The 27816-nt window shown below is 40.9% G+C and overlaps 1 protein-coding gene across 4 annotated transcripts in view; it reads right to left on the bottom strand.

Moving 5' to 3' along the window:
* LOC111146903 (tripeptidyl peptidase 2) overlaps positions 1-27816 on the bottom strand; it is a 69475-nt gene that overhangs the window by 7342 nt on the left and 34317 nt on the right. For 2 of the 4 annotated variants that reach the window (XM_022502644.1, XM_022502645.1), the window contains exons 11-27: positions 26017-26165; positions 24259-24374; positions 23566-23734; positions 22703-22860; positions 22339-22415; positions 20368-20474; positions 18617-18771; positions 17130-17246; positions 16792-16892; positions 16105-16201; positions 15121-15258; positions 12745-12989; positions 12413-12491; positions 10216-10254; positions 4662-4813; positions 2382-2478; positions 1026-1156 (exon numbers count right to left, since the gene is read on the bottom strand). In XM_022502644.1, coding sequence (XP_022358352.1) covers positions 1026-1156; positions 2382-2478; positions 4662-4813; positions 10216-10254; positions 12413-12491; positions 12745-12989; positions 15121-15258; positions 16105-16201; positions 16792-16892; positions 17130-17246; positions 18617-18771; positions 20368-20474; positions 22339-22415; positions 22703-22860; positions 23566-23734; positions 24259-24374; positions 26017-26165 — 2127 coding nt within the window. Of the gene's footprint in view, positions 1-1014; positions 1157-2381; positions 2479-4661; positions 4814-10215; positions 10255-12412; positions 12492-12744; positions 12990-15120; positions 15259-16104; positions 16202-16791; positions 16893-17129; positions 17247-18616; positions 18772-20367; positions 20475-22338; positions 22416-22702; positions 22861-23565; positions 23735-24258; positions 24375-26016; positions 26166-27816 lie in introns of all 4 variants that reach the window. The other 2 variants (XR_002640569.1, XM_022502646.1) reach the window with 2 other exon arrangements.

Below are 27816 nucleotides of genomic sequence, written 5' to 3'. Positions count from 1 at the left end.
TTGGCACGTTATATAGAAGGTTCAGTTTAAATGAGATAATATACTCAAAATATCCCAAATAATTCCTTGCACGTAACTGGCGTGTCAGAAGTGGACAACAACAAAACAGCCACGTTTGAATGATTCCCTCAGAGGGTGGGGGAGGGTGCAGGTCATGCCAACAAGCCAATCTGAATAATTTCATTCTGCTGGAAAACTACTACTTGCAGATTCCCAAGAGCTGCGGTGCTAGGACGAGCAACACGACACCTGGAGCTTCAGCGGCTCAGAATCAAGGACTCCACAGAGCAGCACCTGACTGAGGCCGAGGGAATGGCTGTAGCAGCTCCAAGAGGACGTGATGTTTCTACCCTCGAAGGTGAAGGCCTCTGAGTGAAAATAAACCAGGGGCAGGAGGGAAAGCTGCTCTCGGGAGCGCTCCCGCGATACGGTCCTGAGAATTCAAGGAAGGCGGAGGCTCCGGTGGCTGAGGGACTGTCACACTACGTGCGGAGCCACAGGCTCGCCCACCTGTGCCCAGCAACACCGCTCTGCTCCACGTCTGCGCTGCGTTTCTTAAAGCTCAACCACAACCCCCTTCCCCTCATCCCCGCAATACCGTGACACCGGTTCCTAACTCAAGGTGCTAGGTGACGGTTTCAACCTGACTTTATTTCTATTTGTGTTGCCGGACCTTACAAACTAAATCTGGGCTTTTCATGCTATTGGTCAATGAACAATTGAGAAATTAATCTTTTTTGCCTTCTCCGTACGTCCAGCTCCCACAAATCCCCAAGGGGTGGGACTGTTTGATCACAGCTACTCAAGTCTCTCCACACAATGGACCTGGCGGCCGAGAAAGCAAGCTTCTTCTCTTCTGCTTCATCTCAAACAACTAAGAAAACTATCATGAAATATCTAAGGGTGGAACATCCAAATACTGATAACTCCCGGGACAGAACAAGCCGGAATAGAAGAATATTCTCATTAATTTTAAAAAGTAACTAAGAATGAGATGCAAGAAAGATTATTTACTGGTTAGGTACTTTTTTATAGTAGCTGCATCGGGCCTGGGGTCAGTCTTCATGGCCATATAAACCGCTAGGGCCGTTTGGTCTATATGAGAAATAACAGCATCTGCAGCTTCAACAATTTCATTAAGTCTTTTCATCCGCTCCTAGGGAGGAAAAAAAGAAGAAATAAGAAATGGATGTTTCGGGGCGCCTGGGTGACTGTCGTTAAGCGTCTGCCTTTGGCTCAAGTTGTGATCCCGGGGTCCTAGGATTGAGCCCCGCATCGGGCTCTCTGCTCAGCTGGAAGCCTGCTTCTCCCTCTCCCACTTCCCCTGCTTGTGTTCCCTCTCTCGCTGTGTCTCTCTCTGTCAAATAAATAAATACAATCTTAAAAAAAAAAGAAAGAAAAGAAATGGATGTATCAATGAGTACACCAAAGTACCTTCATTTCTGTCATCCCAACCATGACAGTCACAACCCAGCAGAGGGGGCAGGGCAGTCTGCTCGCAGCCCAGGGTGCTCTGTGCTGCCCCTACTGTGACGGCCACAACATCAGCATCACCAGAAAACCTGAACTCTGATGGGAAAATAGCCAAGACACATTCCCCATTGATACTAGATGGTGAGGGTAAGCCAGATAAAGGTTCCCAGAAATGCAGTGTTTTCTACCAAGGCAACTCCTTTTCTGGGCATCTTAGAAACCCGACTGGCTAGATTACTCCAGTCACACGCCACATGAAAACAGGAGGGAAAAAAGCACCTGCAGATGAACATTCTCCCTAGTTTATTATTAAAACCACAAAGATGGGAGCAGACAAGAATAGACCCAGCGGAGTCTAACTACGATCACCGCGGTGCTTGCGATGCTCCCCTCGTGAGTCTTGGAGGTTTCCTTTCAACCTTCAAGTTCACTCTGAAACCCGGATCATTTCTAATTGTTTATGGCTTGCGCTTCCTTACTGGCCAACATTACTAATGAGAGCTGTTAAGACAGTTTGGAATGATGGCCAATTCTTGAAAATTAGCATCAGTAACAAAGTTAATGCAAAGTAGGAGTTGTTCCTCTGCGGCAGGTGTTTACACCTGCTGCAGGCCAGGACCCCTGCCCTGAGGTGAATGTCAGAAAAGCAACCCTGGGTATATCTTCCCTGCTACTCCTCCCACTGACCAAAAATAGGAGCGGGAATTCTAAGCTGAACTCATGGTAATAGCTAAGTTCTATATTTACCTTAATGAGAATAGCTAACAGAACATTCAGTTTGACAGAATGTTTGCGTTTGGCAAGGACACAAGACAAATATAAGGTCGCACTTTTATTCAATGTATAAACTTTATCTAATGTTACAAACAAAACGAAATACTCAAATATTAAGAATGAACATGTCCCACCTTTTCAGCGTCCAACTGATGAAGTCTTGCAACATACAGAGGAAGATAATTAGGATACGTTTCTTTCAATTCATTATAAATGTCACTAGAATCCAGCCTATGTATGTAAGAAAGAGAGAAATGTTATATTTCGTTTCTGTTAGAAAGAAAACAATTTCCGTCTTCCCTATTATTTAACATTGCTTTGAAGTTCCAGCCCATAACATAAAGCATCAGTCTGAAATACAAGTCTCTTTACTGACAAGGATTATCATTATTTGCAAGTAATATAAATATGCTTAACCTAGGAAAAAAAAATCAAACTGGAAGCATCAAGTTTTCATATATGCCAGGTATAAATGTATAAAGAGGAGGAAAAAACAATCAAATAGCAAGAAAGATGAAAAGCTCTAGAAATGTCTATAATTTTTAAGAAAAAGGTATCCTTTTCTGAAAAATCTGAAGTTTCAGATGAAGGAAGAGACATTCCATGTTCCTGAATGGGGAAGCTGATTAAGCTGACGACATGGGTGAGGGGAGCAGTAGCCCAGGCTCTTCCAGGCCTCCCTTGCCTGCCCTGAAACCACCACTTCCTGGGCTAGGGTGACAGGGGCCCTAGTGGTCTCAGCAGTGCCATACCCAAGGCAGGCCCTCTGCTCCCCTCAACCCCAAACCTCCGCGCATCACTCCAGAGGTCTCAGCGTGAGGCTCCCACATGCACGGCAGCTCGTCCCTGGAAGAGAGTCCTCTGGCCAGGAACCGAGGGGCGCCCCGTGTTCCGGCCGCAAGCGGCCTGGTCCCTGAGCTGCAGTGGGGAAGCAGGGAGCGGCCTGGGCTCAAGTACCACAGACTCCCACTTTTCTCCCTGAACTACAGATGTTCCTGAACAGATGTTTCTTCATCTTTTGCTGTATGCCCTTACATCAACTCCGGAGGTTTTAAAAGGCTGATTAAAAAAAAAAAAAAAAAAAAAAAGATTTTCACTAGTTTCCAGAGAAGTGGGCCCCTGGGACTCCTCACGCTGCCGTGCTAGAAGTCAACCTCTGCCATTTCGCCTTTGAAGGATTTACACTGTATTTTCAGCTGTTTACGACACCCTACCATCGATCAGAGACTGACTTACAGACTCTGGATTCTGGTGGAGATACAGCCTAGTTTTAAGTGCAAAGGTCAGCCTGAATGTAGAAGGACCCTGGAACTGCTCAATCCCTGGGAATTATTTTCATGACACAATGACGTCTGTTCTAGTCTAGAACAGCTAAGGACTGCAAGGACGCACCCGTTCAGCTGACGAGGACTCCCATAGGAACGCGGTGGTGACAGAAATACCGTGTAACACAAATGGAAAAAGCAACCCCTATGACTACAGAGAATAAATTTCTACCATGTAAAAAGTAAGCTAAAAGTCAAAAAATAAGCTGAGGGAAAATGTGTACAAGTACAGCAAAGCATTAATATCTTTTATGTTAAAAAGTTAAATGAAAAATCTGATGTCCCAATAGAAAATACAGGACATGTTCAGCTGACAAGAATGTGGTGACAGTTTTTAAAAGCCTCAAATTTCGTAACTTAAGAAATGCAACTTAAGACCACGATAATGGCTTTTTCTTTTTTCGCCATCTATCAGCAAGGCCTCGTTTCCAATTCCACGGCGTCACAGGCTCTGCCATACACCACTGGAGGGAGTAGAAATTGTGATATTCCCTCTAGAAGGCAATATGTCAAAACATAGCAAGGCAATTTTTAAGTGTTAATAATACTGATTCTCAATAATTATACTTTTAAGATGTGATCTGATGGATATTTAAAGAAACTACATGTGTAAAAATGTCCATCACAGCACCACAGAGAAAAGATATAAACGTGAATGTCAAATAGAGTATTTAAGCGCGTTACATTTCCTTAACAGGACGGCAAACCACATAGTCATTAAAATGGTATTTTAAAGGACTATTAAATGACCTAATTATAAGAACTATTAAATGCCAAAAATCACATAGTAATTGGAAAACTAGGACACAACATCATTCACACTGCTACATGCATAACTACAGAGAAATAATCATAGGACAATGATTACCTCTGGAGAGTAGGCAAAAAGGTGATTTTTATTTTTTTCTTTATGCTTTCTAGTAAAATTCTCTTCCAAGAGCAAATCAGAATTAAGTGGTTAAAATAAAAACCCCTGTAACCCTACCACCCACTGTTAACATTCTGAATACAGTCCATGCACATACACACCACACTGCTTTAACTGGGAAAATAAAAGTAAATAGAGGCCGAAAATCTACTAAAACTTACTTTGTCATCCACTGAATTTTAAGATCTCGTAACGCTTCAGTAAACTCTTCTTTTAAATCTTTCTCCTTTTCTGAATCTTTTTCTTTGTCTTTGTTGCCGTTCTTAGTCTTTGTTGGTGGAGGTATTAGGTAGTAATGAACAGGGATCACATCCTATGAATGTGGAGAGAGTCTCAGATTAACACGCTTAATTTTACATATTTTAAAATCATCTTCATTACTGAGTATCTCAGAACACAGGCTGCCCTGAGTTGTGCTACATCATATTCCAGATCCTAAGGGCTACAACACATGAAAAATCCCAATCTGTGATCAAAGGAATTTTCTCCCAAACTTTAAAGTACTGATGCTTTTAAATCCTCTTCAAAATAAAGATTTATGTAAGCGGCATCTGGCTGGCTCAGTCAGTGGAGTGTGTGACTCCTGATCTGGGAGTTGTGAGTTCCAGCCCCACACTGGGTGTAGAGATTACTTAAAAATAAAATCTTAAAAAAATAAAATAGTGGAGGTAAGAACAGACTTTCCTCCGTGAGTGTATGCAGTATTCTTAGCTTTACTTGCCACACTGGATTACAGAAAGTACTACCTACCAAAGACTACTACCAAGCTTTCACTTGTTCTACTTGAGAAAGGAAGGAAATAACTTAGAATTTTAAAAAAGATCCTCTTTTCTATATAAATTTAAAGGGAAATTTCTTCATTCAATCAATTCAATTCAATTCTGAGCGCCTGAGACATGCCAGGTAATGCTCTAAGAGGTGAAGAGAGCCAAGCAGACAAGGCCCTCTCTTGCCCCCGGGGAACATGTCCTAGTGGGGGAAGACAGACAACATCCAGGTAGTGCAGGGTCTCAGAAGACACCGCGGGATGTGCAGGAAGCAGAACGGAATGCAGGGACAGAGGGTGGCTACTGAGGTGGGGAACAATGCGGACAAAGGGGTGCTGGGAATTCCCGCAGAACAGGGAATAGGCGACCTAAGTGAACCTCCACGACCTAAGTGAATGAGCATCCGCGGCCTTAATTAACCAAACTGAGGAGAGGAAGCGTGTGAAGAGGCAGATGGGCACATGCAAAGCCCTGCGCTTGAGTACCCGGCAAGCGCGTCTGGACGCACTGGGCACGTTGGCAGCAACCACAGGGGGCGGGGCTGAGAACATCGGACCAAAATACAGATTTTATTCTAAATGCAGGGGAGTTGTAGGCAAGGCAGTGAACATGATTCAAGATTTCTGCTTTTTGTTTCATGACTCTGCATCCCATATGGATGAACAATGTTGGTTTGTTTTTAATAATTCTTCCTACAATTTGGAGAATGGACGGTAGAGGGCAGAAGGCGAGGAGGAGGAAGACAAGTGAGGAAGTGAGCCTGGATTCCCAACACTGCTCTGACTTAAGAACAGGCTGTACAAGAGGAGGAGATGGATGGATCTAGAAATCCATGAAGGCAGAGTCGACACTGCCTGCTGATGATGTTTAAAACGAGGGGACAAATGAAACCAGGCAGGACGGGGGAGGGGAGGAGGAAGCCCAGGCTTTGAGCCAAAGCATTCCGCAGTCTCAGAGAATGCTGGGGAGTGAAGGAGACGGACACCAGAGGGGCTCCTTGGACAAGCCAGCAGGGCGAAAGAGGAGTGATCAACCAGTGACAACAGCGGAGGTGGTGCCAGGGGCAGGAGGACACGGTCGCAGAACTGTGCAGCAGTGGCTGGTCCCCCCGACGAGAGACGTGCAGTCTCTGTGGACAGTGGGGGTGAGGGCCGCCCGAGAAAGAGAGGCACGGAGAACAGGAAGTAAAGCAGCATAGATAGCACCTTTGAGAAGTTCTGCTTTGAAAAGGGCAGAGAAATGTGTATTTATACCTAATTACGTCTATTTTGATCTATTCTATTAAAGCACGTAAGTCTCCACTTGCAAAAACTAAGGCAGTGTCTGGGAGAGGAAATCCTGTATCAGACTGGCTAGCTCTGGTTCTGGCACAATAACCAGCCGCCCTTAATTAAAAGACAAAGTCAATTTACCAATTCTAGCTTCAAGTTTATATTAAAAATGCTTAATTAAAACCTTTTTTTTGTTTAAATTAACATTTCTAGAATTGGGGAAAGATATGTTACCAAAACTTTTATTTTTCTAATCATAGTAATTTCAGAAAAAAACTTTATACAGGTGGAGACAAAAAAATAATATTGCAAGCCCCACCTTGCCCTAAACAGGATTTTTAGGTGTAAATACAATGTGCATATGCCCATGTTAACAATTTTCACAACTATATTTTATTTTGGGGTATAATTACAATAGCAAATATAAGGAACCACTGATGCAGTAGTTCTAACATTCCACCATCAAACAGTAACTGTTCCTTCAGTATGACGCAGGTAAAGCGCCCATAAAACCTCTCATGTGACAGAACCACACAAACCCACTTTGAGCCATCTCAGCACCATGCTCTGTCTGAGGCCAGGAGCCAGGGCGCCTGCAAGCCAAGGTCGCATGTGCAGCATGGGACGGGGCAAAAGCAGTAGGGTTCTGCTTGGAAAAGCTCCTTAGGACCCTGCTACCCATCCGTCTTCCTTCCTCTTGAGTTCACTTCTCTAGGTGGGCACTGCTGGGGTGAAAAGCGTCTGCAAAATCAGAGTTGCTAAAGAACCACGAAGCTCTTACGGGAACAGATCGTTTCAGTATCATCTGTGCAGCAAAGATAATATACTGAAGAATTCGAGGAGCAGAGACAGCCCCCAACATTTACCCTCTGTTCACACAGTCCCGTACTTCCACTGTACTTGCGTAAGGATGCCACCTGCCTGGAGGAGGAATCCCCACAGTCCATGCTGATTCTAACCTAACGTGAACCTCCCTTAGTTCCCTCGCCTCCTTGACTGATTAGGGAGAGAGGCAACTTTCAGGATGGGAAGGAAGTCTCTGTTGTGAGGCAATGCCTCTTCTGAAGCTCAAAGGTAAGGCATTTGCTATTATGTTTGAGTACAGAAGAGAGAAAACAGAACTGAATTTAAAATAAGCAATCCATTAAACTTAATTTATGATTAACAATAAACTCTAAGAAAGACCTATATACAGAAAGAAAACCTGTACCATGATAATCATAAACTATCACTAAAAATTAAAAGCATAAGAGACAGGGAGAGTTTGTGATGAATGATCTTAGGGGTGGAAATCAAGGTTTTGTGATCAGCATTTTATATATTAAGTACCTCAAATTAGCAATTATAAGTGTTACTATAATCCTAAAAATATGTGAGGACAGTAACCTTACTACTATTCAAAATTACAAACATGGTAATTTTAACTCCTAATCAAAAGAAAAATGGAGGTTTTTTTTGTTTTATCATGTCCGCCTGTTTTTTTGGTCAGTATTTTTTCAACTCGCTTCTCAAGGACTTAGTATCGGGTTAATTTAATGGAAATCATTTTGTACCATTAAGTCTTGAGCAACCTTGATTACGATTTAAAAAGCGAGTCAAGAGCAATCTTCGGATCAGAAATGCTGAAGTTCTCTATAGTAGATACTTAACAGTAAGTTTTTCTAAAAAACATATTATTTCCGCTATTCACCAAGTATTTTGACAGTGTCTGAACAATATCCTTGAAAGTCAAATCTACCTGCAAAACTCATAATTGTTCTTTGGATAACATACTGCCATTTAAATTTTGGTTCAAAAATTATAATTTCCTTAGTTCTAAAATTATTAACTAAATTCAAAACTTTAATATCTTTATACAAACTAAAACAGCTATTTTAAAGATCAAAATCATACTGGAATGCTATTTATCATCTGTTAAAAGTAACTATATTCTTTCATATGAAAATCCACTTAAAAAAGGTAACCTGCATTTTCCAAATGAAAAGTCACTGAGACCCAAAGGACAAACCCATTGAGGATTATGCACCAAAAGCTGGTTGGTATTTTGTTCTGGCAATAAATTAATATATAGATCTTTTTGGTAATGAGACTGTAAGACCAGGAGAACTGAGAAGAGGTAACTCTAGTTGTGCAAGTTTGTTATATATAAAGCTTTCCTAACCATCAAATAATAACTTTCTTATTCACTTAATAGTCTCCTATCTTATACAACCTGATCCAAACAAAATCCACCAAAACTCCCCAAAAGATCAACCCCAAAATATACAATAGGAAGAAAAAACCCCAGCTATGCTTTTGTGATAAGCACCTTCTATTTTTAATGGGCTCCTAGAAAACCTTTTCTTCATTTTCTAAAGCAGTGGCTTTCAAGCTATTTTCAGGATGACCCAAAGATAAACAATCTATAAATAAAAAGAAATTTGTTTTATGAGTCTGATGAATGACATTTACTACTTTATTTTGTTTTCATGTTAAAGCTGGTTATATTTCATTAAATGAATGTACATGGCCCAGAAACAGGCCACAATGTTCAGCCCACAGTGAAGCAGATATTCCTTTAACTGGAAAGATGATTCCCAGTGGGGCATTTTGTTTGAATAAAGTGTTTACCATTACATAACAATACAGACATTACAGAAGTTCTCTTTAATAAAGGCATTCCATCTGTTCTAAAATGGTGATCCCTAGTTTCACATCACTGCGAATTAAGAAAGAGCTATCTTTTATTTATACCTTAAAACACAAAATCTTAACAATGCTTCTCGTCTGAACAGGAGAAATCGGTAACATGCTGAATGATGCCGGACAGCTGAGTATGTATATATAAGGGATATATACAATATCCCTTCCACTAAGTACCTAAGAAATAGAATTCTGCTTTTGTTTTGAGTGAAATTTGGCTCTCTCAGTCAATCAGAGATTGTCTAATAAGTTGTAGGGAAATTATGGTCTTAAGCCTGTTCGTAGTCTTAGAGTCAATTTTAACCTGGGGTGGAAAGTCCTTATTTCTGTTCCCACCACCCACTGCTCTGTCTCTGCTCCTCCAGCATGATGACGCAAGAGCAAGGAAGAAACTTTTTTTCAAATTCCTTCATAGTATTTTAATAATCAAATCATCCAATTTAAGAATGTTTTTGGGGCGCCTGGGTGCTCAGTGGGTTAAGCCTCTGCCTTTGGCTCAGGTAATGATCTCAGGGTCCTGGGATCGAGCCCTGCATTGGGTGCTCTGCTCAGCAGGGAGCCTGCTTCCCCCTCTCTCTCTCTGCCAAATAAATAAATAAAAATCTTCAAAAAAAAATGTTTTTGGACTTTAAAAAGAATGGTTTTGGCTTATATAGTTAAAAAAAAATTACATTAATTTCTCCGTAGGATTTTAGATATGTAAAATTTCAAATATTACTATTTGGCATATCTGTAGCTAAGAAATGAATAGCATTAAATTTTTTTTCTAGACACACGTAAAACAGGGGTCCTTCCAGCAGTTTATGGCAGGAAAAAAACTTCAGGAAAGCAGTACGTCAACACCGACAAGCTAAAAGCACTATACTGCAGAACTTAAAGAAAGGAAACTAAGGGAGAGATGTTTTTAAAGATTTATAATAGGTGACAGAAAAAAAGTTTAACTAATATGCAAATAAGGCTTTAAGACATCTTTTTCAAGAACTGACAATCAGTACCTTTTTAAATTTTCCTTGTCGTTTGGCTGCAGACTGCCCCTGGGAGTTAGAAGGACATTCTGTAAGAAAACATGCACAATCTACACGGGATGGAGACACCGTCTGTCTAATTGTCTTCCAGTTTATGTCCCACATGCATTTGTCTCCGTAAGAAGGGTCAGGTCTACGATCAAAATGGCAGGCTTTTAAAGAAAGCGACATTGCCACTTTCATTTTAATAAAAATGTAATCAAATAGGTTATTCCTGAGGGCAAATGTTTTCAACTCTGTATTTAAAAAATTGAGCACAGCAAAATCTGTTAGTTATCAAAAAGCTTTTAAAAACACTAAATTTTAGCTGACAGTCCAGAGTCTGATTTCAGGGAAGTCACAACAATCATACATGCCCAGGCATCATCGTATTCAAGGTGACCATGAAAGGCAGAGGAAGTGAAACAACACTCACCTTCCCAACTACCAAACCGGTGAGAAACGCACAGTATGAGATAAGATTAAACAAACAAGGTGCTGACAAGTGCAATAAACTCTATGCCTTTAGGTTTTGCTCTCTCTCAAGAAAATCTACCCGGTAAGTAGTCACCTGGTAAATAGCAACTCCAGTTAATCCCATTCTTGTATAGTTTACGCCTCTGTAACAACAGTAGGAAGTAGTAACTACCTCTGACTTGCTAAAAATGCACTTTTAGTGACAATGCTTTTCTGTCATAACCGTCACAAAGAAGTAGACACCTGAGAAGAGTTATCTGGGTGAGAACCCCATCTCCCCATCTCCCCATCCAGGGAGCCCACAGCTGGAAGCAGCCCTGCTGCCCAGGAAGTAAGGCCTACAAAAAAAGACCAGGACTTCTTAAATCCTTGCGTCTATGAATTCCAGTGTCGTTGACTACTGACTAACTTCAAATGACACTAAAGTGTATCTATAAATAAGTACAGTTGACCCCTAGACAACACAGGGGCTGGGGACACTACTGTCCCACCCAGTTGAAAATCCTTGTACAGACTCCCCCAAAACTTAGCTACAAACAGCCTACTGTTGCCTGGAAGCCGTAACAATACATACACAGTCAAGTAACATATTATTTCATATATATTTGTAGATTAACAGTAAGCTAGAGAAAATGTTATTGAGAAAATCACAAGGAAGAGAAAATGTATTTACAGTACGCTACTGTATCTACTGGAAAGAAGACCCCACATATAAGTTGACAGCGCAGTTCAAACCCGTGTTATTCATGGGTCAACTGCAGTATCGACTGAAATGACACTCAAGAAATGTCAGGGCAAACCATTTTTCCAAAGCACAGAATTCCTAAGTTACGCCTCTAAGACAGCGGTAAGTGACCTCTGGCTCAATAGTGGCAAGAAGTATACTTGTTAAGATGCAAGAAATCTATTCCATCTTGGTAAGGGCATTTATGATTCCAACATCAGGTAGGAGACCACTATGGAAGATCTGATGCTAAGGAGAAATGTAAAACTGTAAGAACGACAACTTCTATCCGCATTGAGCTAGCGTGTGACAGAACGTGACAGACCCACATTAACACTATTCTCATAATAAACTTGCAATGAAAACAGATGGAAAAGTTAAAATAACTACCTATCCAGTTGTAATGTTTATCTCTAATATGTAACAACAAGAAACATGTTTTTAATGGCGTAATTTTAAAGCTACAAAATAAAAGGCAATGCCAAAAGAAGTATCTCCTAATTATCTACACAATTATGCAAAATTCCAACTAAGAGAAAGGTCTGTACAAGTGAGAAAAATACTGCTCATTAGAAATGTTTTGACTGGTTTTCTAGAAGTAACCCAAGATCCGACTTATTTTTATATCCACAATATTATATTGGTTAAAATTCCATAAAATGTTGTAACTTCAAACATCCCATTCGTTTAAGCCAAGTTTAATCTGGACCTACATGTTTCGAAGGGAGCTCAAGTATATTATTAGCCATGCAAGGTATGACCAGTTCAGGGCCCAAGTACTTAGGCCTGGAAAAAAAAAATACTAAATATTTTAAAATACAATCAAATATTAATTGACCTTTGGGAAAAATCTACTCAATTTTTTTTTCCCCCCAGAAAGAGCTTCTCTTTTATGCGTTGTTTAAGTGTGGGATTAATTCCCATCTTTTAAAGGAATGGAAATTTTGGCATAGGTAATTTCAGTGTTAAAGAAAAAAGGACACTTACAGCTTTCTTTCCAAGTTCAGTCTTCGATAATGTTAAGGATCCTGCAAGGTAGCATCCAGGTCCCGCCCCTTTAGGTATTCTAATAAGAAAGTTCAAAAGAGAAATAAAAGGAACTAAAGAGAAAGTCTCAGAAAGATAATCAAGGGGCAAAACATCAAAACAATTGCATTCTGAAATAATTCCCATAGCTTGGTTTTCAAAAATCAAAGGGAGAAATAATATTACTCTAAAATGGTTAAGTGACAACATAAATAAACTTAGCTCAATGTAATGAGCTCACATGAAAAGATTACAGTAGATACACATTAAGTGTAAGCAACACTATCACTTACTTGTCATCTGGTAAGGAAGTAACAAAGAATGGTTGGTTATATTTGGGTGGTAATGTCAAATTACTTGATTTCTTCTTTCCTAGAAGTGCAAGACTATGATTTTCATGAATATCTAAGCTCAAGGTATTAGACAATCTATGAGAAACAATGAATGGAAGATCTTTAAGACGTTCCAAATCACTGATCTGCTCATGACGAATCTGTAGTCGAATTGTATAATCTCCTTTCTCCAGTTTCAAAGAATACTAAAAAAGACAAAGAACATTTGGAAAAAGAAAAGTCAATAGAAATTATAGTAAGAGGATAAACAGGAACAGTTACCACGTACAGAGCACTTACACTATGTGAGGAAGAGTGTGTTGTGCACTCACACACGCACACACCTACACACAAGGGCCTGAACGTGCAGGTGAGGAAGCAGGTCCAGGAACATCACTTGAACTGTCCAAGGCCCCGTGCAGAATAAAGGATAAAGGAGCTGAAGGCAGGTATGGCTCCCGAGCCCTCAATTTCCCACATCAGGCTACTCCCATACTCTCAGCTAAGTCAGTGTCTGCTCAAGACTGATAAGCAATGTGCTTCTAGTTCGTGAGTCTTCAGAAACATGTAAAAACCACCACCAAAGGGGTGCCCAAGGTGTTTCAGTCATTAAGCATCTGCCTTCGGCTCAGGTCATGATCCCAGGGTTCTAGGATCGAGGCCCACACTGGGCTCCCTGCTCCTCCTGCTCCCACTCCCCCTGTTTATATTACCCCTCTCTGTGTCTCTCTCTGTCAAATAAATAAATAGTATCTTTGAAAAAAAAAATAATAAACCACCACCAAAACTAGCAAAATTGAAGTGCCATGTAACACCTAAGACAAATATATACACATGTGTATACACAACCGGTCATCTTTATGTCACAACCAAAGTGCCATACCTCTTTATCACAGACGGGAAAAATGGAACCGGCAGAGATGCAGGAGCACAGACCTACTCAGCTCCTCCTAGCTAACCTGCTCAGGAGCACGGCATGCCGTTTCCTCTGAGATTTTAAAAGCAACAAAGTCATGGCCCTGCAATGACCCAGTGTGTACTGCGATGTGACGGGGCTTGAAGGAAACCATTCCCTGACCAGTTAACTGAAAAAAACCTGCACAAATTATTTTCACTGTTTGGCATAAAATTATACATGTTACAGGAAACACCTCATTTCTTTGTAACAATGTATTAATCAGGGATGAAACTTCTATAAACTGCATGATTAAGGGGCACCTGTGTGGCTCAGTCAGTTGAGTATCTGCCTTTGGCTCACGTCAGGATCCCAAGGTCCTGGGATCAAGCCCTGCAATGGGCTCCCTGCTCAGTGGCAAACCTGCTTCTCCCTCTTCCTCTGCTCCCTCTGCTCGTGATCTCTCTCTCACTCACTCACTTTCCCTCTCAAATAAATCTTAAAAGCAAACAAACAAAAAACCTACGTGATTCAAAGTTTTTCTGCCTTTCATATAATAGTGCCAGACAAGCACTGTGTTGAGTACACAGCTGTCTCAGGAAAAAATAAATTTGAAAGTTCTAATAAACACTAATAAACACTTGGCACTGCCATACAATGCTTTGCATCCAGTTCAGACCCTGGATTATTTCAAGATGCTAATATCATCTTAGATGATTTGCTCTTAGTCTTCATGTGGTGGAAGCAGTGGGGAGGAAGAAGAAATAGTTAAAATTAAAAGCTACACCAGGGGTGTCTGGGTGGCGCTGTCGGTGAGCGCCTGACTCTGGGTTTCAGCTTGGACCTGATCTCGGGGTCAGAAGACTGAGCCCTGTGTTGGGCTCTGAACTCAGTGCTTAGTTTGCTTGAGTTTCTCTCTCCCTCTGCTCACCCCCTCAAATAAATCTTTAAAAAAAAAAAGCGGTGGGGCGCCTGGGTGGCTCAGTGGGTTAAAGCCTCTGCCTTCGGCTCAGGTTATGATCCCAGGGTCCTGGGATCGAGCCCCGCATCGGGCTCTCTGCTCAGCGGGGAGCCTGCTTCCTCCTCTCTCTCTGCCTGTCTCTCTACCTACTTGTGATCTCTATCTGTCAAATGAATAAATAAAAAAAAAAATCTTTAAAAAAAAAAAAAAAAGGCGGCTATACTGGCTAGTGCTCGCAAGCTTCATCCACGCACTCCTCCATCCCAAAACTTGATTTAGCTGACTTACATAAATGAGAGGCTGTCAAAACAACTAACTGAGCTTCCAGTGGTTGTCAAAGAACCAAATACAAAACTATAGCATTAAAAAAAAAAACAAACCTAAACCCACAAAACCAAAAATTATCATAAATAAGAAATCAGAGATTCATTAGTTCAGGGAAAGCCTCAGTTAATTCCAAAAATCACTGCCAATCTTATACCTGATGTGGATAGGCATCTCCTGAACCCATCTGTCTTTTGTTCTGGTCAAATATAATCCACAGTTGGCTGTCAAATTCTGATTCATATAATAGTTCACAAAGTAGCGGGCAGCTTGGAGTTACTTCCCCACTCTTGGGCTATAAAAGAATAATAAATACTTAATATGATTTATATGATTTTTAATGTAGATTTGTAGTACTGTTATTGATGAGATTTTTACAAGTATTAAAAACATTTTCTTCTGGTAACCAATTTTAAAAACATAGAACATCCAATACTTTGGCATTAATTAAAGGCATTTTTCTTTCACAAGATTTTAAAAATACAAACCTAGCTATTTTTAAGCATTAATAAATATTCTTCAGAACCTCTCATCACTTCATAAAACTGAAATTTGACAATTCACTGAAATCAATCATCTCAACATTAAAATCAAATTTATATTATGCTTCAACGAGTTTCACTGGAATCTTACTCATCCTACATAAACTCTTAGATTCTACATTTACAAGTAGCCTCAACTACCTTTACTGCTCATTCAACTCCAGGGTTATTCTGACTTCTCATCGTTTTAACGCCGGCCTCAGAGAAAAACAACCAGACCCACTAACGTAGCCAGACGGCATCTGGCACTGAGAGACACCGACCACTAGACAGTTAAGACTGGACAGGTACCGCTGAATAGGTGAGTACAGAAACTAGGCTTTAAAGGCCCAAAGGCCAGGTCACCACTAAATTAGAGTCAACGACTTCAGACCCGAATACTTCCCGGACCATCAGCAATGATAATTTCCCAAAGACTGATTCCAAATTAACCAGTGTTAATTACTTGACTCTATTTTATACACACACACACACACACACACACACACACACACACACACCTATACTAAATTCCTTGTCCTTCCATTTTTGACTTTATGATTCATGAACAAAATACAGAAGTTCATTTTGAGGTTATTCTTTCTTACATAAACGCCCACCTGATGAAAGTTGTATGTCAGGACCATCTCATAAAGCTGACGATTATTTGGCAACACATCTCTTGATCCTAAAGGTTTTGTCTTCGCACTCAGTGGGCTGTAATTAGACAAATGCAGAAGTAATTTGATTCAGGAGTTCATTTACTGGAAATAAACATAATCTATAACACAGCACAACAAGTGACAATGTGCATCTTTAAGCTCTGTCCTTTTTGGTAGATTTTATAATATTGTAATCATCAGCTTCCAGAATTCTCTACTGACTGAACCATGGCAATACGTAATCTTTAGTTTAAATTCTGCAATATTATGGAAACATTTTCAAGTGTCAACAGACAGCTCTTCGCATAACTGGATCCCGACATTAGGGAAACAACCGCTAACGGTGTTAGGGCCAGGCGGGCTTGACTTGCAGCCTCCTGTCCGCAAATCGCAGATGGCGGTGACATGTCACAGGAGGGGTCGTGCAGATGCCACACCGAGAGCTTCACACACTTGCTACCTAAGGCCCGAAGCTACTGCTGGGGCTGTGTCTTAGAGAGCTGCCAGGATGCCTATGCTGCGAGTCAGAGACTGCATTTTCATCTCCAGCACTGAGATGATTTACAGAGCGCAAGAGTGTAAGAGATGTCCCCGCTCCCACCACGCCAATGCGCAACACTGGCAGCCCTAACACATCAATGATACCGCAGGGTCTGGACCCAGCTCTTCAGGGTGATGCAGGGAGCCAGATCTTCATACTTCAAGGAGGACTGAACATCGAAACGATTGATGCCTTCCGATGCATGCTACAAAGGATAGTTATCAAATTAGGTTCTCAAACTTTATTGGTAATAAACCACATTTTTAAAAAAACATTTGGACCTAAAATAAACCTCTGTAATGCCAAGTTTATAAGTGTCCATGAGCAGAAACTACTGTTATTTCAGAACCACTGCCCCATTAACGTTTAAATAAAACCAGTGAGATTATTTTTCAATAACACCAATAACTGACATTAAAAATGATGGAAATGTGGAACTTACAATGTTTAACTGAGGAGCAGTACACACTATTCCATGGAAAGAAATGGTATAATCAATATTGACATCACTAAGACTTGCCCACCAACGAGCAATGCAAAACTCAATTGCTTTCCCACCCTGTAAAGAACAATAAAAATTACAAATATGTAAATCCGTTTTCTCATTTTCCTTCAAAATACAGATTATAAATAGTAAGTGTTTTAAAGCAATTCTAGCTTTCAGACTTTTCCTATTTGTACAGCTGTGCGTGGAGTTATACAATTACAGTTGCAAAGACAGAGGACAGGCGCTTAAATACACAGCTATCTACTCCTACGGTGCTTGTCATAGAAGATCGGAGGCAGCTTTTGGGAGCACACAACAAAATAATAGTGAAAACAAACTGGAATAAAAACTTCAGACCAAAGGAAAAATGATAAGAACAATGATAAGAAAAGGTGCACTACAGCTCCATAAGGCACAGTTAACACCACAGCTGAGTTTGGGGCTCAGAGCTGCCCGGCAATCAAAACAAAATGAAATTATGCTCATTTACATCTTTCTCCCTATTACAAAAATTAAAAACAAAAACTGTTTTTAGTACTGAGTTTTAAATTAGGTTTTGTAGTAATCAGTACATTATAAAGTTTGAAGACGGGTCAGAGGACACTAACAGACAAGAGCACGAGCAGCAGTCATCAGAGACCTAAAAGACATGGGAAAGATGCGAGCACTGCGTGACCACAGGAAGCAGCAGGCTTAAGAAAGAACATCAGGGGCGCCTGGAGGCTCAGTGGGTTAAGCCTCTGCCTTCAGAGCTCAGGTCATGATCTCAGGGTCCTGGGATCGAGCCCCGCATCAGGCTCTCTGCTCAGCGGGGAGCCTGCTTCCTCCCTCTCTCTGCCTGCCTCTCTGCCTACTTGTGATCTCTCTGTCAAATAAATAAATAAAATCTTTAAAAAAAAAAAGAAAGAAAGAAAGAAAGAACATCAGTGCATTCCACTGCCATGAAGGAAGAATACAGTCCAGGAAAGGGTGGGGACCCGCCACACAGAGGCCATTCTGGTGGGAAGCAGTGGCGGCTTTACCTAGACAGCAGAACAGCCTCCGGCAGTGTTGACAGCTGGGCATTAATAAAATAACAAGTAGAACAATCTTAAACAAGGAAATAATCTCCTGTGTGATGAGGAAACAGTTCCAATCAAGCTTTGCAGTGTAAGCCGTCACAATCTGGCAGACCAGCACTTTCCTTTGACTACGTTTACTGAAGAGCTCAAATGAATATTTACCTCCGACTTGGTCTCAAGTATCCCACTGAGACTACCCACCTTCCTACTTCGCTTATTCAGCATTAATAAAAATATCCAGCCCCAGTACAGTCTGAATATACAAACTGTAAAATCAAATTCCAATACTCAGTCTTAGCCCATACCAAAAATAAAAGAAAGAAATCATTTTGGGGATTTCAAATTGGTAATTAAAATTCAAATTAGTAATTAAAAACTTACTAAGACAGGAAAAGCTTCAGTCAGTGTTCCTTTTTCTGGAAGGGAACAGAACTTATAGAATTCATGACTTCGATATGCTCTTTGCTTCACGAGCTGTACCGCGTGAAGAACAAACTTGGCGGACACCTCAGAGGAACACGAACACACAGTGACTTCTAAAATGAGGGGAGGAAGCCAAGTTGTAAACGGACACGTGACTGTTTGCATACCAACTCTTTAGAAAGCAACATCTCAAGAATAAAATGATATATTCAAAAGAAATCTGCATATTTCCTTAAAAACAAAGAATCAACAAAACATTAATCACGATGAAAGGGTAGGAAGATAAACAAATCAGTATTAAAATTAACAACCACTATGCTGCAAACACCACGGAACAGCAGGTGTCCATGGACGGACACAATGACCCTAATCAGGTCATTTTTAAAACCCTTTGCCCCTCTGTGCTATGGGGAAACTTGCCTTTAGCTAGAAACCAACCAATTCCTGATAAAAGAGGATGCCTAAATTCCGTGTCTATTTATTCAATTTTATTGATAACTTCCTAGTCTCTCCCTCCTATCTACTTCTAGAAAGTATGACCATCAACTACACATTCTCAGCTTTATTCTGAGACCGAGGTGGAGGCAAAACCAAAATCACTGTGAAGCAGAATCAGCATCTTATCTAATGCACACCCACTCTAATACAGGGAACTTAAAGCAAGGCTTACGTCTCTGGTTCACAAGGTCAAGTGGGCGCAGAGCTCTGTGAACCTAATCAATTGCTAAGAATAAAAAATCTAGTGTTAGGACAGCATTTCTAATTATTTGAAATAGGATACATCTGTAGTACATTTTTTTTTTTTTTTTGCTTTATATCCCCCATTTTACTGACACACAACTGACAAATGATGTTCCGTAAGCTTAAGGTGTACACTGTGAAGATTTGATATATACATATATATTGTAAAATGATTACTGTAATAAGGCTAGTTAACACATCCATCACTTTGCATACTTACACCAATTTTCTTTTTGATGGTGAGACTATTTCGGATCTGACTTTTAGCAAATTTCAAACACATAATACAGAATAGTTAACTACAGTCACCATGCTGGACTTTAGAGTCCTCGAACTTACTCACTTTATAAGTCAAAGTCTATACCCTCTGAACACAATCTTCCCATTTCCTCCCCCTCTCCCAGTACATTCTAATCTAAGACTGCTGAAAGAGCTGAGCTACTTCCATTCCAGATTATTCTATAAATTCCTATTTAAAAAAAACTATTTTCAATACCAATCAAGTCATAATTAGAGCATTATAATTACTGGCATTTACTGTTGAAAAGGTATCAGATTCAATATTAATTAATCATAGATATTCCTTTAGTATTCTTCGTGTACATTTTATCAGAGCTCACTGTTCGACAATTCCATGGGGCCCTAAATGCATTAGTTAGCCCAGAGTTGTTCAACAATACAACTCTGACTCTGATTATTAACAGATAAAGTATTATTCTAAACTAAGTTAAAACCTTGAATATTAAAACATCTTAAGATAGCCTGGATGATCTGATGTATGAACCAGTGCAAAAGAGTATGAGATCTTAGAATATTTCAAACTTAACAGCAAATATAGGGTGTCAGATATAGTACTATTACGACAAAAGCACAGATTAGAGACATATAAATTTCCTGTGGTCATAATCCTAGCAGAGATAGTAGGCAGATAAAGAAAGTGGTCAGGACCAGACTCAAATGTTACTTACCAGCCCATGTTGCACCCTCAGGAACCTCAATAAAATGCCTTCGAATTTGACCAGGTTTAAAATGTACATCTGTCAAAGCCAGATCATAATGTGATGATTCATTTACTCTGAAAATAAAAAAAAAAAACCGGCTAAATGAGAAGATGTCACCCAAAAAGGCTTTATTATCACAAGCCCACTGGTACTCTAGATCTTACCGGTTGATCAGAAAGAAACACAGGGATTTAAAAGTTGGTTACAAAACAGTGTGCACAGCCTTATCTCATTTTTGCAACATGTCAGCAGTGATATAAGTTCTGGATAGCCCAGTGTAGATGATTTTTCTTTTTACTTGTCTATATTACAATTTGTCTAAAAGACACAATTTACAGCTTCCTCATTCACAGGATTTCCCTATTAGAATCTGAACTATCATAAGTCCTAAATATTAAAATCAAAGGTAATGTTTTGTATCACTATACTGTCTTCCAGCTCTGAGACTGGCATTAAACCTCTTGTACAGCTCCAGAACACCTCATGCCATAAATGACACAGGAAAGAAGAAAATTATTTTCATAGCACTTTTGTAAGAAACCAATGACACATAAAAGTCAAATGTGTAACATTCTACTACGGAAACCTAGAGAATATGCAAAGGACAAATTCTAATCAGTATGACAAACACTTAGTGAGCACCTAGTGTTTACATGAGGCACTGTTAAGAGCTACAAATACAACACACAACAAATAAACATACAACATACAACACAAATACATACACAACATATACAACAAATACAACACAAATACAAATACGGCATTCTTCTCTGCCCTGGCCAGTTTCAGAGGACAGAAAACCACCAGAAACATTTAAAGTAATATGCTCTGGGTGGACAGGAAGTGTTTGTGGAAAAGCTTCCTGAAGAAGATATCTCAGCGGATTCCTGAATCTTAAAAATTATCTTGTCTAATATCCTACTGGACTTCAGGGAAAATCTGCCTGAGAATTTAAGCATTTTACAATTTCTCCACGTGTGTATGTCACTCTTTATCTCCTGAATTTCACCCCACATTTCTTCCGGGCTGACACCTGCTGTGCGATGATTATTTTCCAGCTCACTCACTCAGGACCGACCGTTAACTGAGAACTCCCTGTTGTCCTTGGGATTCTCATCTCACTCTCGTCCTTCACCTACTGAACAGTCTGGTTTGTTCTGAAGATACTGTATAACGGGCTCCACGGAGGAACTGGTAGGACACAGGCCCTGAGCCTTGAGCGGCCCCACATGTGGGATAAACCAAACCTGACAACGTCCTGGCTCAAGTCGGTGCCACTGGCATGTACGAAGCGCCATGAGGAGCAAGAAGGGACTCCCTTCATTGGGGAGGACTAGGAACGAGCCAGCCTGAGGAAGCCTGAGCGCCAGCGCCAGTGACTGAGTGCAAAGGTGCAGTCTGGCGGGCAGGTGACAGGAAATGCTGGCTCTCGGGGACCGCTGTTCGCTATCTGAGAGAGCACGATCCTGGGCAGGATATACTTTAAACAGGAAGCAGTATGACAGAGCAGAGTTTCCTGGTCCTGGGGTGGTAGACCAGATGGGAAGAGAGAGTCTGGAAACCGACAGGAGAAATGGAAGAACCAGAGAAAACAGTGATCCCACAGACACGAGTTACGATGGTGGAGGGGGGTGGGTGATGGAAGAGGGACGAAGTAATACTGTCCAATACTGCAGACGGCCAGGCAGCTGGGGGCACCATCAGCTCCATGGAGTTTTGGTGCAGGCACAGGGCACGGGAGATGCCTCTGGGGATTCTCACAGTCAAAAAGCAATAGAAAGACCACGTGGCACCTTGAACTTTGTAAGCAAGAAGCAGAACTAAAGCCCAGTTACCGGATTCTGCTCTCTCCATCTTTAAAAGTTCACCCTATTTCCATAAATAGCCATTAAAAAATTGCACATGACAGTAAGCTGTTGGCAACTCATTACTTACTTGGTTGCTATAACGGCAGTGATTGGAACTCTGAACAGAGGACCTGCATTGGGGGATGCTATATCGTAGCCACAGACCTTGAAAAGAGAGTAAGTTTCAGTAGCCATACACTTCTACGAGAGAGAAAAAAGTGACACCTATTCACAGAGTAAGTTAATCTCACATTAAAATGTAAAGATCTTCAACACAAGTTGATGCCATTTTTTCTGGCGTCGGGTCACGTGTTTAACAGCACATAAACAAATGCGTGCATAACCAACCCTGACCGATTCAGACCGACGGGGAAACAGACTGCCTGCCACACAAGGTACTTTTACACGCTTTAAAGAGTATTTAGAAAGTAGCAATGAAGATGCACCGATACCTCTGTGTAATGCAATCCTTCTCTTAAGCCCCTCGGATCCACACGTATGTTGATGTGTCTACATTGATTCATGAGTTCCAGATGGCTGGGACACTGGACCCAAGATGAATTTGAAGTTAAAGCTAAATGGAGCTGAAGGGATATTTTTTCGGCATTTTCTAGCATGAAAAAGACCAAAAATTAAAGATTAGTACTTTTTTCCTTCTCTTCCATTTTAAAAAGTTCAATCCTCTCCTAAATTATCTAGCAGATGAGTTCAATCAGCTGTAAAATGTACTAGGGCCTGGGGTTCCAAAACACAGCTTAAATAAAGCACTCACAGAACCTTCCCTACATCTTAGGGCACTTGTAACCCGTTCACACGTTTATCCAACATGGCTGTAGCCTTAAAATAAGGTGTTTTCGTATCTGTCATTACTGCACGCAGATAACAGCATCTGACTGAAAGGAAGACGCCAAGTACACAGTGGTGACTACTTTGCTTACACCTCCTTGAGCTGTGGTTCTCCCTGGCTGCTTCTACTTCCCAATCTCCAACCAAAACTCCCTCTTACACCCAAGTAGTAAGAGTGGCAAAGAAAAGGAACTGGACATTTGACTACCCCAAATTCGGTAAAACCCTAGGTCACTGACAGCCCAGGCTACTGTTTTCCTCAGTGGTTACTAGGCTGAGCTGCGATGACACTGGGATCCCTGCTTTGCTACCACATCCATCCCTCTTAAACCATGTAGGATTTTAAAATAATACTGTCGACTCATGTTTCTCTATAATACATGAACTCGAATGGCATTTCTCTCATACCACAGTATTCACTCAAACCACAAATGTGAGCACTTCAGCTTAATGTCCATTTATTACTCACCAGTATTTTCTGGAAATACAGGTTCAATGCCAACGCCATGATCTGAAGGTGCAGCCACCTGAACAGGGTCTCGGAGGTAGATGCCGCGGTTATTTCCAACAGTAACAGTGAAACCTAATTTATTAGCAAATGATGTATTCTGAACGAGGTAGTCATAGGCTTTATCAACCTAATTAAAAGAACACAAACAATAAAGTATCAGTGGTTGGGTCAAGAAAACATTGCTATAAATTACTAGTTTAATTTCAGTTGTGAAAAAGTACAGGTGAAAAGCTAGTTTCTACATTTGCCTCTAAACATGGTAACCCCAAGCAAGAGGGCAATTCTACCTTTTCAAACAACACACCAGCCCAACCACTCACCCCTAGCTCCACACCGCTAGCCCCGAGTGACCAAAGTCAGGAACTCCTCCATACACCATGAGATTCATAGGTTTTTCCCTCGACATCTTCACTTTGAATTTCTGCCCTCCACACGTATTAGGTCTATTGTAGTTCTCTCTTAATGAAACAAATTTGTTTTAACTACAAAATCAGATTTCATATCCTTTTTACTTACCAGTTCAGAAACTATTATGGTCATATAATGTAAAATTAGATAAACTCAATCACCATTATAACAGGAAATATTACCCAGTAATAGCTAAGACCGAATCTTGTTGATTAATCCATTTCTCATAAAAAACAACACTACCTGAATAATACCATGTCCTTGGGCAAATACTTCTATATTGTCAGCCTTTACTGCAGTGTTTTCTAGAGCTCTTCTGACTGAATGAACCGTGTAGTTAACATTATTAGCTTTCAGACCTGAAATTAAAAAGCAAAAGCAAGAAAGGAGTATTAGAGAGTTTGCTCCTTGAAACATTTTTCCCTGCACCAGCAGAGATAACATGTACATTCTCTGGCTTTAACATCCTGTGTTTCAACCCTCATTTCTTAATGTTTTTGGAAAAACTGAACTATAACAGCCTGACTCAAACTGCTGCCATAGCACGTGGACTTCAGCAAACAAAAATCACTGCGTGCGCATTACGTAAGGGCACTAGTGAGCGCTCTGCAAAGGTGATGGAGACGTGTGAAGCAGTTACCTGAAGGCATTCAAATGACATTTTCTTTGAAAACACTGCTGGTCAAGAGGGCACCTGGCTGGCTTGGATGGTAGGACACGTGACTCTTGATCTTGGGGTTGTAAGTTTGAGCCCCACGTTGGGTGTGGAGATTACTTAGAATCTTGAAAACACAGCTGGTCAAGTGATATGGTTACCGCCGATACTCATCAACCTGGCGCTGCTACAGACACCAAGGGAACCTAAACCAGCAAAAAAGATGCCAAGGCCCGACCACAGCTCAATTGATTCAGCATCTCCGAGACTGAATCCCAGGACTGATACTGATTAAAAGCTTCCTGGGTGATGCCGGGAGTAGCCAGCATGGGAATGACGATTCTATGGGAAAGATGTGGAAGCCACCAATTTGTCAACTGTGTTGAACACTGCTGCTAGAGAGAAAAGATGAGGAATACCACATTCCTGTCCACTCCAGAGTTCATCAAATGCATGCGCATTTATGATATTGTAAGAAATGAACAAAACAAACATGAAACTATGGTGCTTTACGGTCAATCAAGAAAGTGGCCAATTTTGTCAGTGAGAATCCGAAAGAAGGTGATGCTCTATCAGGGAAGGAACAGGAGTCTAATCTTACCAGAATGCACAGGGGTTTGCAAGGCCAAAAAATGGCACAAAAGAATTCTAGGCAGACAAGACTAAGCTGTACAAGGATGGGAGCAAGGAGCAACCCTGAGATCTGGTGAGGTTTAGGAAAACCAGAAATGAAGGCAGAGAGTCCTGGGACCTCACGAGAGGAATGTTCCTAAGGTAGAATCTCTGAAACAACTTGGTGACCGTTACTGAGTCCTGGCCAATGCCGATGCCACCTGATCAACACTGTGAGCCTCCGGCACAACACCCCAGAAACTCCCACCTCCCTTCTCACCTTAGTCATCCCCACAGCATATTCACTGCTTTTTTAACATGTGATATAAACTAATTTTAAATTCTATTCACAATCTGTCTCCCGTAGCTATGACAAATTCCACATGGGCAGGTACTTTCGAGCCAAAATAATGTTTGAGAGTCATTAACAGCAGATAAACGTATTTGTTAAATGAATGAATACACATTCGAATCCTTATTATCACACAATTATTCTCCATCTTAAACTTTACTTTGAGCTAGGACATGACCAATTCCACACATTTTCTTACCAGGAGAATTTCAGAAAACACAAATATCTGTCTGCAATAAGGTAAGAGAAATTTATTCAATTATTTTTTATGGCTACTGCCTGACTTCACATCATGCTATCAACTGAAAATTCACCATCTGTTTCCTGGAATTTAGGAACAGTAGGAAGTCCGACCGCGTAGAGCACTAAGCAATGTCCTTACCTGAAAGTATCAGGGCGATGCCTCCACATGCATTGGGAGAAGACATGGACGTCCCGTTCATTAGCTGAGTTCCTCTCAATGTCCAGTTGGGAACAGAAGCGATGGCTCCGCCTGGTGCACTGATACTTACTCCAAGGGCCCCATCAGCACTGAACGAAAAGCCATTAAAGTTTGCTTACGAAGGTGAGAACCGGATAAGCACGGGCATTCAAAAAAAGGCCACTGGTCACACAGATTGGAGTCCAATACCGCGGGTAATTTGCAGGATTGCAATCAGTTAGAAAAATGCCCAGCACAGCTATTTCCCCATTATGTAGCAATTATCTTCTTAAAAGAGAACAGAATCTTGTAAGTGTGTTTATACACGTGCAAAAGGTATCAGGTGTATTTTTGGAGGGAAATAAATGTCATTGCTTAGATTCCTTGATGAATCCACTTTGTCTTGTCTGCAATAAGTAGAAGCTTTGCTTTGTCTAAAGTTTTAGCGTCGTCTAATAGAAATACGTGGGACACAGAGGGCATTTTTTTTTTTAAAGATTTAATTTATTTGGGAGAAAGAGCACGTGCTTGCATGTGTGCGTTGTTCAACAGGGGGAGTGGCAGAGGAACAAGGAGACACCCTGCTGAATGCAGAGCCCAACTCGGGGCTCCATCCCTGACCGTGAGATCATGACCTGAGCCCAAGGCTTAATCGACTGAGCCACCCAGACGCCCCCAGAGGGCATTTAAGTTTCCAATAGCCGCATTTTAAAAAAAGCGAATGAGAAACTGGTAAAAGTTATTTTAATAATGTATTTTATTTAACACAAAATAGCCAAAATATAATTTCAATATGTAATTAGTAGAAAAAATGAGTTAATTTATATTCTTTTTTGTACTAGTCTTAAATACGTGATGTACATTTCATACTTAGAGCACATCTCAATTCAGACTAACCTCACGTGACTCACGGCTGTCATACTGGTTGGCTCAAGTCCACAAGTCCCCCTCGTTGAGGGCTCTTGACTACATAGGGCTAATGAGATAATGTCCACACAGCACATCACCATTTTAGTCATCGAACACAAGCTCTGCCCTCCGCCCCAAGTAAAGGAATAAGATGACGATACACTAACTTCGTCCTCCCTGAAGAATGGCCGGAAGTTCCCCACAAAAGCTGTTGGCCTCTCCCTTCTACCACTCTTCTCCAACTGACTGGACTATTCTTCTTACTAGCTAAGAATACTAGTGCAATTTGGTTTCAGATTTTCACAGAGAGCTGAGAGCAATGTAAATCAGATCCTTCTCCTGCGATGCGTTGGTGGCACACCGTTTAGTGACTATCTTAAAATAAACACTGTTAAAAATATGTTGACCTATAAAGATTTTCATACAGTATTACTGTGTGACAAAAGGTTGCAAAGGTGCCTGAACAGTGTGATCTCCCATTTACGCATAGGAGAATGCCTAAAAGAATGTGCACCAAAATGTCACTCAAACACATCACAGACAATGAGATTTAGGGTAATTTTTTTTAAAGATTTTATTTATTTATTTGAGAGAAACGGAAAGATCACAAGTAGGCAGAAAGGCAGGCAGACAGAGAGGGGGAAGCAGGCTCCCCGCTGAGCAGAGATCCCGATGCGGGGCTCGATCCCAGGACCCTAAGATCGTGACCTGAGCTGAAGGCAGAGACTTAACCCACTGAGCCACCCAGGTGCCCCCGGGTAATTTTTACTTTCTTCTTTGCACCATCTATATTGTCTACCAACGTTCACCATAAGCACGTGGTATCTTGTAACTGGAAGAGTCATAAATTCT

The sequence above is a fragment of the Enhydra lutris genome, unplaced genomic scaffold (assembly GCF_002288905.1).
Source record: "Enhydra lutris kenyoni isolate GAN:26980312 unplaced genomic scaffold, ASM228890v2 scaffoldscaffold15, whole genome shotgun sequence".
NCBI lineage: Eukaryota > Metazoa > Chordata > Mammalia > Carnivora > Mustelidae > Enhydra > Enhydra lutris.
Note: the sequence above shows the minus strand (reverse complement) of the source record. Positions and strands in the feature narration are given on the sequence as shown.